The following is an 18,825-nucleotide window of genomic DNA, read 5'->3' on the forward strand; positions in this document are numbered from 1 at the left end:
CTGATCTAACGCTGAACTTACCGAATTTAGAGCAGATGTCGTTTTGAGAATCATCGCTTTTAATGCGATAAAATGTTGCTGTAAATAAAAAGGTTGATTTAATATGATTTAAGTTTGCTAGATTTTGTGTAGTTGGATTTTTAAAAAGCAGGACATAGGCCTGTACACATTAATGATGTAACAATTTGTTGCATTTATATTATGCAATACGCTAACTTATACATTAAATTCATCTTATTGTTCTGAACTTTGATCTAAATGCTTTTCAATATACTAGAGCCGTCGTCGCAATAGATATTAAATTATTTATTCTAAACTAAAAAAATAATTCTCGAAAAACACCACCAAAGCTCCCGAGAAAAAACGAAATCGCAAATATGGAAAATCAATACCAAACATTAGCATTATATCTTGGTAGAATATCTCTCCAATTTCGCAAAATCATTTATTTTTTTTACCTAGCGGGGGCGCGCGGCAAACAATGCTTCAGGGTATAAGCGTTGATGAAATTGTTTATAAGCCTGGTGGGTTAAAAATTACACTTACCATTGAAGTAACACACATAAGAGTTTTTTTCGTCCCCGTCTATGTTGTCCCACTTAGTTGAATCTCTCATCATAATCACGCATTTTTGATCTGGATCAGACGAAGGCTGACATGTATTCCAACTGTCGTGATATGTAACGCTGCTTCCATCCGTCCAACGATAAGAATTTTTTTGATCTATATTTGTTTCAGAGCGTGCTCCTGCGAAGTTCAAATTTATAAGAACAAAATTTAATTTCTAATTATATACTTCGTCAAACCATTATATAACCTGTGTGTAGCAGGACAGCAAGAGCCTAGTATGACGTTGTAGTGGAAAATACAGTATGGTGGTCGTATTTTGTTTTACAATAAGGTCTTAAAACCAAGTTACCAAAGTCGAAGAGGTTCAAAATTGGTCAGGGTGAACATTATTGTAGTTTAAATAAAAAAAAAAATTTAGTGTCGACAATGTTTTTTTTTTAATAAGTAAACGCCTACAAAAAGTACAACAGCCTTGAAGTTATTGCAGCTGTCTTAGGATGAATTGTGGTAAACCAGTCGTTTTATAATGTGGTCATAAGTGGTTCATATTGGGCACGAATGCTTTAATATGTTCTAACTGACTTCCTCATTTAATATTGAGCAATACCCGAAAAGCTAACACAAACAATGCAGCACAAAAACAAACCACTAGTTTTGTTAGAATTACCGCCTGATTTGTTAAAAAATATATTCAAAGTAAAACATTTCTAAAAAAACTGTGACTTTTAAATAAGGGTTACTCGGCTACTCGCCCATTGATATCATTACAAAATTGTGTCGCCGACGGCACTAGTTCTCGTGATTAAATTTATTGGAAGTGGTTTTAAACCTAGGTAAGATTTTCAAAAATTTGATAAAAATTGCGGAAAAACTACGAAGAAATGGCTCATATTGATGAAATTGTAAATTATTGTTGCTATTTTCTTGTTTGTGATGTCTTGCTTATTACCAATCTACTTAAGAAAGTTGAGTTGACAAAATTTCGCTATTATACTTTAAGTTTGGTGTTTGGGTTGCCGCCTAAAATGTTAATAAACACTGTTTAAGCAAAATAAAGCCGTTTTACACCTCTTCTGTATATTGAAAATTTGTTCACCTGAGTATAGATATTTATGTGAGATCACAAACTTTCTTACCGATCCACATGTCGACACCAGGATTGTATTTTCTACCAATACAAGAAACGAGTCCGTTTTCGTGTTCGTCTTCGATTTTAGCCAGTTGGCCTGCTTTGTTAGAGCATATAACTTTGGCTTGATTAAATATTTTTCGATTGTTTTCCTTTTTCCCGAAAATTCCATATATCTTTACGCTAGTGCCATCTAAAATAAATAGAAATATATATGTCTATATATATCAAATTCAATTATAAAAATATCTAAGTCAATTATACCTTTTGTCATTCCTACTGAGAATCTATTCTTGGAAAGCACATCCCAAAAACAAATTATGTCCATATTAAGATTCGGTATTATTTTCTTTATTGGAGTACAAAAGTACAAAATAAAAATTATTGCTGTGCATAACATACCTGTCAGTTCCAGTTTGCTTGCGATATCCAGGTCTTTAAAGCAAGATTTATATGCATTTCGCTGACCAGGACCATTTAAACCTACAAACATCCATTGCTTTATTCGCAACAAAGTCTGGACTCGTCTCAACAGATTTACGAGGGGTAAAATCATTTACGGGAGCAAAAGATAAGAACTAATTCTGCTTTTCTTACAATTAGCTCTGAGAAAGCATTCCTCAATTTTATTCAGTGGTTTGTTATAACAAGGCCTTAACAATTCAAAAACCATCTTTCGCGTGCTCTTTATACTTTGCGTTTTGCGGCCGGGTTTTAGCACAGTAGAAAATATAGTTATACCATCACAATTGCAATAAGACGTTTTACCGTTTAAAAAGTTTTCTTCACACCTTGAATCCATTTTTACCCGTTGTACAACTTACCTCTCATCCGCACTTCATCGTTCACTTCGATGACCATTCTTTGCCTGAAAGCTGTTAGTTGGTTAGACGCCAGATGAGAAAACAAGCAAAAGACGACAAAAGAAAACTGCCGCAATCCTTTCCGAAAACCAGCCATGTGTTGTACTGATAAATACTTAAACCTGAACAAAACACGTCCAAATTACTATTGGCTTCGCTTTAACAACCACATTCCAACATGCTACAACGCAAATTGCGATGAACGCTACTTTCAAATAAAAAATATTAAGCAAACAAACGATAGAGCGTCAAAATATAAATTGTTTCACGGTAACTAAATATTTGGAGCGGTCACAGTCATGCGTCCTAATTAGTGATTGCTAATATGTGTAACACGTTTTGTTCTTGTAGAAATAACCTCATTGTGGAAGAAATAGGCTTTAAGTCTAGCATTGTGGACTTCAATGCAAACTTTATTCTCACACAACCTATTCAATTGGTGTCATAACCATCATAATAATCCCGCTATTTGCATCTTTGGTGCTTCGTGACCCGTGTTGCAAAATACAAAAACTATAGAGAAATCTAATGAACTGACAACGAGATGCGGTTGAGCTTAGCCAGAACGGAAATCATTTCAATCCTGTTCACTGCTAAACATAATTGCAAAAGTTTGCATTGAAATGCAAATCAATTTGTTTAGACCACTTTACGAACTGGTTAAGTTTGAGAACATCTGGTGTTAAAGATTGCGAAATTAACAATTGATCCATTGCATTGCTATGCGGGCAACACTCGTGCTATCAATGCTAACAATATTTCATCCAGAACGGCGTCTATTTTGCTGTGACGCGATGTACAATAACGTTAACTTCCGAGGAAAATCCTAGAAAAAAAAACGATTGTACCTTCTTCGTATTGTGCTGTATAGCAATAATCCAATTACACTTTGTCAGATTCTTTGTGTCCATTAATTTGTTCAAAATTTTATTTTGTGCTGTCGGACAATAAAATTTGTTTCCGACTTAGAAAGCAAATGTACACTTTTGGTCAGTTAGCACTGTGGTCAGCAAATAATATATCTCTAAACTAAAACAAACCTCTTTTGTGAAGATATAAACATGTCGATTGTCGAATGACTTTGGCAACAATTTTACAAATGCCAATGCGACAACTTGGTATTTTCAATGTAGAGGATTTCAAATAGCGTATGCTGCTTATTTATTTTTTAGCGCATTAAATTCAAATCTAAATTTCTGTATAATTTGTTATAGGATTTTACATTTACAGAGTCAATTAGGTATTAAACTATCTTGGGTAGCCTATGTTATTTTCCTAGATTAAATTTAATCATGTTGAAACTTATCACGTCTAACTTATTCAAATAGATTTAAATTAACCATGCGTGTTGAACCGTTAATGACCAGCAGGGGGAGATTTAGGAAAGGAGAGGGGCATTAGGCATTATAAATACCAGATGCATATTTTCTATCCTTTCTTCAAATGATTTTGGCCGTTTTAAGTAATTTAATAAGAATAAAGACGCTGTGCATGCTTTGGCATGTTGCGTCGTGTAACTAATTTGACGTCTTGTTGTTACATAACTTTATAACTTCATTCCTATAAAATGTAGGCCCCAAACAAAAATCCTAGGTCCGCCACTGAAATCAAGCATAGATGTGAGACAATATATTGGATTATATACCCGATGCCCCCATGTTACAAAACCATTTTGTTTTCTAATAATAAATAAAATAGAATATAATTCATAGGTTTCCAATTGCTAAGCAATTTGCTAGCCTGTCGACTTGGTAAATATGCCGTTTGTAGGTTTCTATTTCATCAATTGTCCTTTTTTTACCATAGTAAGGTCATATGGTAATATCGGATCTGTGTTATTTTTACCCCAAATCCATATAAACAAACCTTACACATATATGCTTGGTACTAATCGATACCTTGACTTTTACTACTGACATGGTAATGTAGGGACGAACTGTTAGTATTTATTGGTAAGACTTAAAAACCTTACACCTTAAAATAGCTTAAAGTTACAAACAGGCTAAAAACAACCTACAAATTATAGAGACTGATAATATTTTAGCTTTAATTTTTTGTATTATTTTCGTTTGTAAGCATGAAACACTTTTGAGCGGGAAGCATATCAATACAAAGTGAAACACTTCGGGGAAAATAACAACGAACAACGACAAAAAGTAAATATAATAAACATAGAAAAAATCAACGAACCTATCAAATGATAGTCTAAATGTCCACGGGAATGCTTATACATCGAAAAGCATTGGCCCAATGTTAAAATGATCACATATAGGTTTCCACGAACAGAATAAAAGTTCAACAAAAGAAAATAAGTCAGTGTTCTACCTTACAGGAGTGCCGGAGTGCAACTCCAGGTGTTGTTCGCTTAAATAAAGGAATAAAAGAATAAAGGGGGTTGTCCGCGCGAAAAGAGCGCATCGCGAAAATTAAAAAAAGTACGCCGGAAATCGAGGCCCGAAATCCCGCTACGTCGACGCCTTTTCCCGCCTCGTTGAGCGATGCTTGGACGAGGTCAGGTAAGAGATGGCGGCGGCTATCGGCTCCGAGATTGCCTTCTTCCTTCGCACCACAGCCGGACTGCTCTTCTCGACTTTTTTTGTGACGTAATAGCCGAGTTTCGACTTGTTGACGACCACGTGCTTGTCGTCGGCGGACGCGTTGATAGCAAACGGCCTCTGATTCTGTTTGGGACTTGGCTCCGGCTTCTGCGTCAACCTGTGGTCAAGAGGAGCAAGGAGCGGTGACTTGTGTCCATCGCAAGCAGGTAGTGAATGTCGGGTCGCCCTGGTTTCGGCCGTTTGTCCTCTCTGGGAGGACTTAGGCTCCGTCCGTGGCACAATGGCTGGCAAAACACTACAGTGGCGATTTTCAACCTCTTCGTTTTTAAGCCAGTCCGGTGTGTAGCGGCTCGGCTTGGGAGAGGTGGGCGAATAGAGGCGCCGTCGTAGTGCGAAGATCTTGCTCGGGCGCTTTGCGTTGCCGCTGTTTTGCGACATCGGGCGGACGTCGTCGGGGCTGCTGTCAGCCGCAAGATGTCGTCTTTCCTCAGCAGTCGAAGGCCTATCGCCGACCGGCGGGCGCTCCACTACGCGAAAGGATGCGGGTCGCGTCGTTTGCCAAGGCGCTTCTTTGTAAGGTGATGTTGCGTTGGGCTCTTTCGTTTTCTCAGGGCTGCGCGCGGTCTTTTGCTGGTCATGGCGACGCTGCAGCAGCTGGCGGGCCTCGCGTGCTCTGCGCATGTGCGCGATCATGTCCATTACCTCGGTACCCCGGCTTGGTCGCGGCGTCGCTGGCGAACTGTCGCTGCTCGGCGGCGTTGACCTTTCCTCCGCGGCGATCCGGGCCCGATTTTCCGGCGCCGAGTACTTTCGTTCCCGATCCGTCTCGACCGGTGGCGCCAGGTCGATTCGAACCTTGCTGCGGTTGTTGTTGTTGTGGCGCGGATCCGGGACTCGCCTTGTCGGCACAACGCCACCGCTCTTTGCTTTGTAAGAGCCGCTGCTGGAAATCTTGTCCTCCTGGTCGCTGATTGAATCCTTGCCGCTATCAGCCGACTCTACAACGGGTGCGACCTTCGGGACTTTATCCTTTCCCTCCTGTCGGCGAATTGGCGCCTGCGGGATTTGATCGCCTCTAACCCCGCCAGCGCTCAGAGTTTCCTCGTAGGCCTTAAGCGCATTGCCAAGGCGATCTGACACCTTTCGCGATCGCTTTCCCTTGGCCTTCTGTAGTAGAAGGTAGTAGGTGGCCAGGGCCGGGCCGGGCCGGTTGCGCTGCACGAAATGGATGACGTCACTGCACCGGAACCCGTGTGATGCGCCCATCTCGCGGACCACAGACGAGTCGATGACCGAGGAAGGGTTCTGGGCCGCTCGTCGATGAAAACTCTCGCCACCAAGTCGGTCGCTGCAGAAGGAAAGTTATTTTAGACAAAGCGAAAATGAGGCAGGTTTTCTCGAAAAGGGTTCCCGATTTAAACACGGTAATTAGGATAATTTTCATTGGCTACAGAAAAAATGAAAATCGCACACAGTTTAGATTCCAGTAAGCTTTGACAAGTTTTGGCCAAATAAGACTAAAAAAGTATTACATGCTTGTATTTTACCTTATTTATTATAAAAATGTATTTAAATGAATTTATGATAAAAAACAGCTTCGGTCAGCTTTAAATGAAAGTATAAACCGCTTTCCTGATAGTGTTACTCATAAAGTGAGCTCGCAGAAGACACTTACATGAAAAGCGATCTCGTGTTTGATTTTGGCGTGTCCTTCTTGTCTGTGTAACCGGCAATCCAGCGCATCCTGGTCACCTCGACGATTGAAGGTCGTTGTGAATGATCGGCTTGCAGTAGTTTTCGGATAAAGATCCTGCGAAAAGTAAGGCTTGGATTATAGATTTGTGCGAGATTCAAAGAATCAACACTGCTCGGTAGATATTAGTTAAAAATGGCCTGTTGCTCAATAGGTTTGTCTTTCGCTAAGTTTTCATAATGGACTTTAAAATGCCTTACGACTTATTGAAATGCCTATTATCTAGTTTACTTAACTAAGAAGTGTTAACAATTACCTTTACAAATAAAGAGGTTTATCTGAAAGACGTGGGCGTATTACAAAGTGCTGAACATTTATGACGTAACTATACCTGCATTGTGCGCTCACTGAGGATGGAATGGCGTTCATTTCTCCCCTCATCATTTTGCGACATAGCTTGGGGATGTGAAAGGGTTCAACTGTAAAAGGGAGTTTCCCCACCAACAGTGCAAACGTCACTACGCCTCTATAAATTAAACAAAAAATCGTTATTTAGTGAAAAACCGGTGTTTAATTCATCGCCAAAGTGAATATACACACTAATAAACTATACTGTACTTTGAGCGGCGTCTAACATTGTAGTTTCTCTTTAATGGTGAAATATTTAACATCCTACAAAACGAAAAACAACTAAGGCTTAAGGCAATTTCTGTCAACAAAGTTACACATGGGAATAAAAACCTCCTCCAATCAAATAGAAAAAATATTCACACAGCTAAAAATATAACGCGTCTACAGAAAACGCTTGAGGGCCAAACACACGGTTGGCCGAAAATGTCTCGTTTTTATTTTAGGGAACTTTCTTAGTTAGCTGCAAACAATAGAAATACGAATGCAAGTGTGACGCTCTCTCACTCTAATTTCCAAACAGTTGTACTGCGAAAAACCCAGAGCAAGCAAACGCAACAATTCTACACCACTTGTTCATTTAAATGTTGCGTTTACAAAAAGAGTACCCACAAAAAGTAAGTAGTTTGAAACTTACATAGACCAGACGTCGACTTTCGGCCCGTAGGCCTTCTTGGAAAGCAGCTCTGGGGCGGCATATGCCGGACTGCCGCACTGGGTGGTGAGTGGACACGAGATGTCGCGCTGGTTCGGCGTCAGAGTGTTGCTTAAACCGAAGTCTATGATCTTCACGTTGTCGTCGCAGTCCAGGAGGATGTTCTCCACTTTCAGATCTCTGCGAAAAAACGCTTGACCGTTAGCTAGAGTTTATTGCAATTTCGGAGGGCGATTGCTATTTTCTGCACGGTACTTGTGGTTACACAGTGTAGTTTTCAAAAAGGACCTATATAAGTGGCCTTTTAAATCTAAAATAGTATTTTAGACTTCTGAAGTTTGGAACACGAAAAATGTTAAAATTATTTCAGGGGTATACAATGCTAGTAATAATCAAGGAATGCATTTGCAAAATACAAACAAAAAACTCTATTTTTCTATTGTAAATCCTCAATAGTGTAAAATTATTGTATTGAAAAATTTATAAAAATTAATATTTAAAAACCCTAAAATTTGATTAAGTATTTCAATCTTTTCGCTCCCAAAAAACTAAAGCTGGGCTACTTTTAAGCAACTATAATATATTTCAGACGCGAGTGACCAAATCAGTGACCTTGCAATGGACGCGAGTAAAGGGTCAGTTAATGATCATCGAACAACGCAGAGCACCTACAGTCAGTCTAAACTCTAGTTCCATGAGTCTAACACGGACAGGATGCAGGTTTTGCCCGCTTTGAGGACGACCGGCCCTTATCTGGTCGTATCAATACCAGAACAAGGTATGCGCAAACAATTTCCCGTAAAGGCCCGGTGTTTGCCAACGACCAACAAACCACTGCGAGGATGGGTTGCCTGTAGCTGACTGACAATTTTGATGTATGTTGGCATTCCGCTGCATAGGTCCAACGCTTTATAAGCCGTTTTGATTGCTTTGATGCGAGACATCTCACCCTTTCGGCTACTGAATTTAGCGTTTGCAAAACAGTAATGTGTTGCGTTTGTGGTTGGTAATAATAGAAATGGTGAGTTGCATGAACAAATGCGAATAACAAAGCCTTTTATTTTTGACTATGAAAACAGTTAAACTTAACGTTGAAAAAGTGAGCTGGCCTGTGTAATCTACTTAACGTTGTTGAACAATTTATGGAAGAACACACTACACATATGCAGGGTGAGCAGCAAGAACTATAAAATGAAACATTTGGAAAAGATAAAGAGGGCATCTCAATCCTTATACCTTCCCTGTTATGCTTGTAGCTCTATAATTGATTTAAACACTAAGATAACAAACGCGATCTTTAACGCCTTTTTCAAAAATTAATACGTCACCTTTAATTTCAAATTGGCATAAACCTTCAGGTTAACTGCCTTTTTTATGACCCCCTCCCCCAGGGATAGACACCAACAGATCGCCGCGAGTTCGCCGTTTTCGCACCTGTACCGGATGCCAGTTAACTGCTGCCCCTCGCGCTTCTGGGAAACAGGGGACACAGTTTCGCCGCTCGGAGCCACTTTGCCGTGCTCTTTAAACAGGCGAGGGACGGGTTCTTATCGTTCATTTAGACGATGTTTTTGTTGCTATTGTGGCTACAATGTCGTTCGCAAATCGATCCGCCCCGAAGTGTCGTTGCGTTTTCGGCTCTGGGAGCTTCCCTATGAAAACGCATCGATTTTGCTGACGCTTGAAATTCAATATTTTCCCAGCGCATTAACTCCCAAAGTCAAATTTCCTTACGGCTATAATACTTCCATAATTGCCTCCTGAATAAACAAACCTAATCTAAACTGCAATGCTGCAAAATGTGTTGCCATGACCTTAAAACCGCTTGCAAAATGTCAATCACCATTTTAGTATCGGACACACCAGATTGCAATGTTGTTTTAATGCATTTCAATGCCCCGTCAAAGTTTATACTTTCTATTTAGTTATTTTAGCCGTTGTTTTTAGGCTCACATATCGAGTGCCAGGCTTGGCCAGGGCTGCAGTGCAATGTACATCACGACGCGCTATTAGTTTTGTCGCCATATTGCTAGCTGAGATATCATAATCAAACATATAACAGTCATGCTTTTCTCCTACGACGGTTGTATGTACAGCAAAAAGCTGGTAAAAATGCAAATTAAAAGTTGTTTGACCTGAATGACAAATATGTCGCTGACAAAGGTTTGACGTCTTTTCACAATAGCGTATGGCCCTTCCCGTTTCGCACAAAAGGACGAACTGTTGCGCAAGTGAAGTTTAAAGTCCTCTTCTCAAATATTGCACAGATATTCAAACCACAGGAGCAATCAAGGTTTAACATTATATTTAAACTGCTCGTCGCACGTGTTCTTATACCACAGGACAATATCCCTGCTTAAACTAAACCCAAGAGGCAAATATTTGTACTCTAGAAACATCCTCTCAAGAGCCCAGCGTAATACGTCATTAAAGACAAATAAAGGTTAAAGTTAAGTTATAACATAACTCCATTCAACCAATGGCGGCATATAGTCAAATGACAAAAACTTTTCAGTTAGAAGCAAATGGCAAGACAATGAGAGAGATATTTCTGACGAAATCAGCAACCCCTGCCACAAATATTGAACAAGGGCCGGTTACCACGGTACTGTTTATATAGCGACAGGATCGCGCGTCACAAGCAACATGAGATAAATGGCTGGCAGATCAACAGAGGGAGGATTTTACGAGCTTGGATTCGTTCGGGCGCCTAATAAACAGCAGTCGTAATACGTGGGCTTGCTTTCTGCGAAGTAAGCCATGTTAGGACAAGTCCAGGCTACGGATCGTTGAAATGCTCACCGAGCAGGTTTTGGTGGCGTAAGTTTTTATGTTTGGCAAGGGGCTTAATTCTGATAAATCACCATCGAATTGACTAGACATAGGATCCCAGCTAATTTTATCTGTGCCTAAAATGGCTATATTATTGTCTTGGCGGGGCGAAGAAATCAAAAAGTAAAAAAAGTACTTAAAAGCTAATTACGCCGCCGACCATTTTTTTATAAAAGAACGCAAACGAAACGAAACAATACGTATCGTGTTGTTTACTATCCAAAACAAAATGGTGTCAACCGACTTTACCTGGAAAAGAAACAATCCCAAACCCAAGTGCAAATACATTGTTGACTAACGAATCTGGTATGCGTTTAGTTCGTTGTATATGTCTACCTGTGTCTGTGTATTTGTCAAGGGTATCAGTGAGAGGTGGTGTTTCACTTTGCGAAAAAAGGCTATTCTAGTAAAGCTCATTGGTTGCAGTTACTTAAGGGGAAGGATTTTCCATCTTTTCCGAGCCGAGACAACATACGACGACGGGCCACACCCGGCTTTCTAAACAGGCGAAACTTTGACGTGTACAAAAGCGCAAACACTCTTAGCGACTGATGTTGCGGACACATCCGACATAGAAAGACTATTTGCTGTTCCACTCCAGCCATTCGACGGGCCATTTTGGCCTCTTTACGCAGCCACAATAAAATAAATCGACTCTCTTATTAGCGCTCTATAATCATTTATTTGTATTTTTCTATTCGTTTCTAAACCATTTACTCAGAAAAAGTGTTGGTAAAAAAAGCAACCAAATGAAAGATTTTGCAATTGACACTTTGCGTTTAAAAATAGATTAGCAAATAGATAGCAACCTCTTTTAAAATGGCTAGGTGCTCCAAACCTTCGGTGATATTTCACATGAAATTGTGTTTGCTATTCCTCTCAAGTTGTGGTGAAAATTAATTAGTGGCCTGATAAGTTAAGTCGCACTTCAACACTGAAAGGGTCGCTACAAAGCTTAAATGTGGGTTCCCTCCCTCAAGAATATATCTTTGGCAGTACGATGTAATAAAATGCTTTTTGGACCGCTTATAATTCATTGTAAAAATTATTAGCCTACGTTATTTATGATTTGGTTTATCACGAATTGACTGTAGTTTCCAATTTGTTACTTTTTAAACTAAATGGCTAAAAAACTCCTAAATTTACTCAGGTGGTAACGATACCAATAAAACCACTGTATTTTAAACGAAAGAGTTAAATTTTCTTTTGTCACAACTACGACAAATTTACTTGTCTGGAGATCGCGACCAAAATGGGACAAATGCTTCGTCAAAACGCGTCGAAACGTCGACAAGGAATCGATGCGCTCGGTGAAAAGATGTCGCGATTTTCCGAAATGTCTGTCGCCGTCGTGTTTATCAAAACTAATGCGGTCACGCTACGGAGTTCGGTTCGTTCTAGGCCCAAGCGTAAAATCAGATTTGACGTTTGAATAGTCTACGCCTACGCAATAGGCGGAATCGCGATTGCGTAATTAGCCTATCCCTCGGCGTCGCTCGCTGCGGACAAATCGCGGCGCGACACGCGACATTTTTCTAAAGCCGAACGCGACGTGCTACACGGCAAGTGACACGGCAATTTTACATGCGCTGGGAGGCCGAATCTAGTCATTTGGAGCTCGTCGTAACACACGTAGAGAGCTCAGAGAGTTTACGTCAATTGGAAACCGCGATTCCTTTGTCAACTCTGTCCAACGCAATTGCTCGACGTACGCGAATCTGCAAATTGCGCGTTGCGGCTTTCGCAAGGCGATCGTTTCGCGTTCGAAACGTGTTATTATCTTTCGACCGGACTGCATTTGCTTTGGGGGAGGGCGAAAGCGCGGGAAAAAGTCGAATAGGCAACCGGGCATATCCGGCTGGATTTTAAACAAAATGCAAATAACAGCAGCTTTGTGTATATTTGACTTGTACGGTATATATTGCAATGGAAAGATGCTTTAACGAACTAATACAACCGTAAGGTGAAAATTAATAAAATAGTAAATTCCTTCTTATTGTTATCCTCAGCAAACGCATTACACACCATAGATGCTTCATCTGTTCACATTATTCAATTTTATCCAATCCAAACCTAATACGGACGGCGAACCCGCCCATGCACATAGTGCAGGCTTTAAAGGCAACTATAAGAATCTTAACCAATAGGAACGTCGTATTGCGCCAAACAGTTTGACCAATAGAAAGCCGCTGTTGACATTTATATAAAACACTGTTTGATATAATACTCTGCCGATAAAATACTTCGAAAGAAAGAGCTTTCCAATCATATTCGAAAACTGACTATTTGCGCTTAGCAATGACAGAAGTTTGAAAGAGCGTGGTCGCTTGGTTTGCAAACAGCAAGAGGTCCCGATTATCGCGGCGAGACGCCTCTCCACCCACTGCGCGTTGCCATGGGCGACAGGGAACTGTGACGTCATAGACGGTGCCGCGGCGCTCGATAAAGCCGGCTAATTTTGGCGGTGGAGCGATTGCTAAGAGGGTGTGGGATGATGTAGTTTGGCGAAACACTTAAAGCGTCTTAGTTTTGCTTGGGCCAATCTGCAATCTCAGTAAAAAGCTACAAGTTCATGTTTCCGGGCCGCTTAAACTATCGAATATTCTCTTGTTAAATAATTTAGGGACTTTATATATTCGAAAATAATTTTTAAGATACAGCGATTGGAATAGGATTAACACGGTTGTGTTTCTATAGTATTTTTTGCAATTTAGCGTAGGAATGCTGGGACTTTGTATATAGTTCGAAGTTTGCAACACTAAAATACTTGGTGGTACAACAGTTATGTGGAAATGCGTCAAATGGCCATCTGCAATTCACAAGTTCGTCACTTTCGCCGTTGCTTTAATCTCTTAAACCCGATTTAGCTGATTCCAGATTTAGGGGCCCGTGGTAAAGTCTCGTGGAAAACTTGTCGACGTGGGCCGGGTGGGGATTAAAGGCTTACATTTACTTTGCTTTGTACTTTGCAGCTGAAAGGCTTGCGTTGCACAAATGCGCTTGGTGGGCGCAATATACAATTAGCAACCGAAAGTGGTGTTTCACACTAAGCTTATTTGCTTATGTTTGTGCACTGCGCTGTTTCTGCCAAAGCATTTAGATTCCATTGATGTAATGCATTCCTTTCGAAAATGCATTACAACACTTGTCGTATCTGTGTAGCACAATTTCTATTCTCAATTTGAACATGGTACAAATCCAATGCTCCAAATTAAAGTTAAGTTTTTAGGCATAGCTTTGGAAGACTACTGAAGTGGCCCTTGTAACTATAAAAAGGCAGAAACTGGGTACTATGCTTTTACCTGTGTACGATGTTTCGTTCATGAAGATAAGCGACTGCATTGACCAGCTGGTGTGTGTATCGGCGAACTGTGGGCTCAGGAAGGGACCCCTGAAAAATAATTTTAATATACATCGTTAAGCCTTTCATTCCTCCCATAGATCATGTCGGGCATACATCTGGTTAAGTTATTGAGAAGAGGCCAGTTGGTATCTTCAATTAGTTTTCTTTTAGAACGTGTACATATACTGGTGGAGTTAGATCCATACTAGAAAGTGCGAAGTTCTGTCTTCTCCCAATTACCTCATCCCCTTTTGTCAAACCCAAAGGTTAACTTGACTGCAAGATTATCAATATTGTGAGAGAAAACCATTATATCGAGATTTACGAGATCTTAACTTCCAGTTACGCATATACGGCATATATATCAAGTTAAAATTAAACTTTTATGGATCCCTACATCGGTGGAACCGCCCAGAACTTGCCTAATGACACCCCGGGGCGAGGGCCTTTGTCATATTTCACGCACCACCGGGGTTCTGCTTAGCGTTAGGGTGCCTATTAGCTCTGCCCGAGTGACACGGGTTTAGTGTGTTCCAGCTCTGTGCAGTGTCAGGCTTTCGCGGCCACACGTCCCGCGAAGGCCATTATGACGTCATAGCGCGTCGCTGGTTCATCGCTACGGAATCGAGGGAATGCTGAGTGCGATATGAGAGCACCGCCGCATTGTTTTAAACCCAAGTGTGATTGACGTTTCACAAAAGCGACTTTACAATTTCTGGGGTTTTTCTACATGGTTTTATTGTGCGGTAAGTTATTAGAAGGAAAATATCCTGTTCATTAAATTTCGTTATGGGTCAAGGTTTTGGTCACTTTGCCGCGTACACAGAAACCAGTGCCGGGATTAAAATACAATGAAGGCAAATCAAGGTCGTTTTCAAGAAATAAGTTTACAAGCGTTAAACAGAAGAAAAAATAATATTGATCAAAAATAATTTTCCAAATCGGTAGACGGTTTTCTTAAGCTTACATTAATCAATTGGAAATTAGAAATTATCCTCATGTCGATCACGATTAATGAGCGTTCAGAGACTTTTCTGGCTACAACTAATTTACCTTGTCGGTTATGATTTCTATGAGCTCGCCGCCGGCGCACAGTTCGGTGACGAGGTAATAGTTGTTGCTTGTCTCGAGGATGTCGTAGACCTGCACGATGTTGGGGTGCTGCAGCATCTGCATGATCTTTCCCTCCCTATGCAAGTTCTTATGCACGTAGCTGTCCCGCTTCGCCTTGGTCTTATTGATGATCTTAATGGCAACCTGCGGGTGCGTTGGCTCGGATTAGATGACAGACGACGGGGAATCCAGGTCACGTATTTCACACTTAGACAGGTAATTAGTTGCCTAGATCCGAGAAACAGGTACGTACCAAGAGCATTTTTCATAACAAAAAATACCAAGTGGGATTTGAGAATCTTGAAAAATCCCATTTGAAAATCCCGTTTAAATTTGTAATGTACATAGCACAGCCTTATATTACGATTTGGAAAATTGCAAAAATAGACAATTAACGTATTTAACAAATTGATGAAGTGTGTTTTTAACTTTCATTTAAAGACCACAATTGTTATCCGTGGTGAATGCAATTTAAAACGTAACAGTGCATTACTGCGAAATCGCATAAACACAACAGCCCAGGTCTTTGAAAAAACGCTTGATTTTGGTTTTAAATGTAAAAGGAGTTAAGATTGAGCCTATACGTAATATACAATAATAAAGCAGTTGGTATTTTTTGATCAATAGGCGCAACAAGTTTGCAATAATTCTGATCAAACAGCTTAAGACGCGGCCTCAATTTTCATTATTTTGTTAAGCTCATGTTCCCAGAAACGCCGTTTAATCCCGGAATGATCCATAGATCCACAACGGGCGCTTGATTGACGTTAATATAACCCCGTTTGTCTTTGAAGGACAGTTATTGAAAAAGCATGAGACACCAGTGTCCGATCACCTTCCAATGAAGCAAAGCCAAACAAGCGATTTGCGACAATTGAAAGATGAATTTGTTTTCGCAAAACGCAGCAGACGTCTGGTGTACGCGAATTAGCGTTCATCAACGGTGAATTATGCATAGGCGAAAAACGCGAACCGTGGCCCTATACTCTGCTGATATGGCAGTCTTCTGATCCAAATCAGTGGCAGAAAAAATTCGATGCCCTTGCCAACAAACCAGCGCTAAAATCGAACGTTTAATAATTGATTAAGTTAACGCCTGGCTTTTTGCGAGTCGCCGCCACTTTTATCGAGGTAAGTTTGCTGACACTGGTCCCGTTGGGAGTACACTGCTGTTTTGGCATGAACTGCACGTAATTTTCTGCCTTTCGGCAGCTGGTGATGCACTTTAGATACAGGCAATGGAAAAAATGCTGACATCTAATTTTTTTGATATTGCTACGTTTCACAATGTTACGATTTGAAATTATACGAATTACAATATAACGATACGAAATTATGGGATTCATAATCTTATAATTTGCTATACTACGATACGCAATATTACGATTAGTAATCCTACGATACGTATTTAACGATACGCATTTTTGCGATTAGTCATCGTACGATTACCACCCTTACGATACGCATTCTTAGGATTAGCAATCTTACGATTCGCACTCTGACGATTCGCATTCGTATGATTAGCAACGTTACTAATCATTTCTCTAAAGAACTCAAACCACACACCCACACAGGCACTTCCAAAAGCACATACTGATTCAAATTACCTTCTCATCAGTTGGCGTATGAAGTCCGACCCGGACCTTGGCGAACGATCCCTCTCCAATACAGGATCCGAGCAGGTAGTCGGACACACGCTTGTAATGTGGAAAATCGCTGTGTTCATCGGTTTTCTTGTCGCCTCCCTCTGCCGGAATCACAGGACCGTAGAGCGGCAGAACTCCGTCGTCTGCGCGGCAGGAAATTTACACACGGTTAAAATACTTGGCTTTTGTCTAAATGCCTAGAAATCGCGCAATGTGATTGGTTACGGTTTTATAAATAAACGCTAAATTATCATCAGCATACACAGAATAAAATGCCACACATAATTATACGTAACGTTGCGTAAGGTTAGAACAAATCTTGCTTTATTTCAACAATGTTAAGTTTTTAGCTTGAAAACGTTTACATAAAAGCCGCAAAATATAACTGTCAATTTAGTCAAACTGCCTGAAGGCTTTGAAGGGTTTGAGGTGGTTAACGCTGTCATATTGTTTTTTAGAGTTTGAGCACAAAAACAACCTGAACACTCTTGAAGGTTTATCACTTACGCAACAGATATTTTGGACCTATCACCTTGTTACATTGTGGCAAAGTTGGGTTTGGGTGTTTTATAAAATGACGGTATGTTTAGCCGTTGAAGAAACATCAATGACATACAGATTTCCATATACGTAAACATATGACAAATCTGGATTAATTCTAACTTAAATTACATGTTTTTTTTGTGAATTATCCGAATCGTTTTTTTCTTGTATTAATAAATTTCATCTGTTCCAGAAAATGATAGCGTTCATGCTGCTTTGTTCCTGGTTGATTAAACCAGTCAGTGTTTACTTCGTACAAAGGTCTAACTTAGGATAGATTTTATCCTTGTTTTACACGGGTGACATTTGTGCTTGGCGTGCAATGGAGCTAGTGAAGGTCGTCGTATTAAAAATGGACCCCGAATACCGTGAGAACTCAACACTTGGCTAAGTCGTTCGTTTACGTAACATTTTGGTGGTGTCAAGGGACAACCTATATATATTGGCCGATTCACACCACTTATAGGAATCTGTATTTTGGTGGCCATTTAATATTGATATTTTCAAAATGGCAGTGCACTATTTTTGCATAAAACATGCGTCATAGGCCGCCTTTTAAAGTATAATTTGCTCTTCTCTAGCCACTGGTTTCCCAAACATTAGGCGTCCGTCAAAATGGGTTATAAAGAATACATATATATATATATATCGCCATGAGTTCGTCAGTTAAACGCTAAGTTTTTTTTAAAAATCAACACGGTTTACTGACCTTGCTTGTTCTTGTCATTGCGGAGCTGAAGGCCATGGCCATCGTTTTGTACCGGAATCCTCATTTGGAAGAGTTAAAACTCTTAGGTGGCTTTCGCTGGCAAAACGGACTTTACCGGCAATATGCACTTATCAGCTTAATTATGATATTCGATTAGTTCACGCGGCCTATTCGCAACTCCCGAAACCGTCGTAATTGGTTTGACCTACACAGGATGCAAAGAAGGGTTATCGATCGTCGCTTAAAACCAGCCCCGGGTTCGTATCACATCGCGTTGCGCGCCGCAATTTCGAACTTGCCCTTTCGCTGATGATATGCGAGCCGAAATCAAAGTGTATCGATTTGACTGGCGCACGTGGAACGAAGCCACTGACCCTGTCATTTGCGCCTAATGGCCTCTCCCCTCGATCGCTTGTTTGTTTTTCGGGAACGCGTTTGTTCGACCTGTCCCGTGTTCAATTCGCTGGAGAATAATATATCGACAGCATGCAGCTTCAGCAACCGTCTACAGCGTAAAAAGGCCTGGTTGACAGCGCGATTTTTATGAATATAAGTTAAATGCATATGGAGCTACTCCGGGCCTGTGATTCGCAAGGACACGATTGTAGATCTACACATTTATATTAAAGCTTTTGTTGCTATATAGAAACGATTACTTTATCTGTTCACCCACACATAGGGAACACCAAGCTCACTCAAAAAGCTCACAAAACTTGGTTTAGTTCAATAGTTAAGCTAGCAGGATCATAAACTATACCAAAAT

The 18,825-nt window shown here is 40.4% G+C and overlaps 1 protein-coding gene across 1 annotated transcript; it reads right to left on the reverse strand.

The window, feature by feature from the left end:
* Positions 1 to 5,027: 5,027 nt before the first annotated feature.
* On the reverse strand, positions 5,028 to 18,262 carry LOC146139415 (uncharacterized). Its single transcript, XM_083392433.1, has 8 exons — positions 18,063 to 18,262; positions 16,772 to 16,953; positions 15,105 to 15,308; positions 14,011 to 14,099; positions 7,859 to 8,056; positions 7,205 to 7,339; positions 6,796 to 6,930; positions 5,028 to 6,468 (listed from the first exon to the last, which is right to left on the reverse strand). The coding sequence occupies exons 1-8, from the start codon at positions 18,124 to 18,126 to the stop codon at positions 5,028 to 5,030; spliced, it is 2,448 nt and encodes an 815-aa protein (XP_083248559.1). The 5' UTR covers positions 18,127 to 18,262.
* Between the last annotated feature and the right edge of the window lie 563 nt (positions 18,263 to 18,825).

This window comes from Ascidiella aspersa, chromosome 6 (genome assembly GCF_963924565.1).
Source record: "Ascidiella aspersa chromosome 6, kaAscAspe10.2, whole genome shotgun sequence".
Classification (NCBI taxonomy): Eukaryota; Metazoa; Chordata; class Ascidiacea; order Phlebobranchia; family Ascidiidae; genus Ascidiella; species Ascidiella aspersa.

What these genes read in the sequence shown, in the direction of transcription:
- LOC146139415 (XM_083392433.1), bottom strand. Translation starts at nt 18,126, where the DNA reads ATGAGGATTCCGGTACAAAACGATGGCCATGGCCTTCAGCTCCGCAAT. An exon ending in AAAGTCGACGTCTGGTCTAT is followed by an intron (nt 7,340 to 7,858) that starts GTAAGTTTCAAA and finishes TTTAATTTATAG; the next exon opens with AGGCGTAGTGACGTTTGCAC. An exon ending in AACACGAGATCGCTTTTCAT is followed by an intron (nt 6,469 to 6,795) that starts GTAAGTGTCTTC and finishes TTCCTTCTGCAG; the next exon opens with CGACCGACTTGGTGGCGAGA.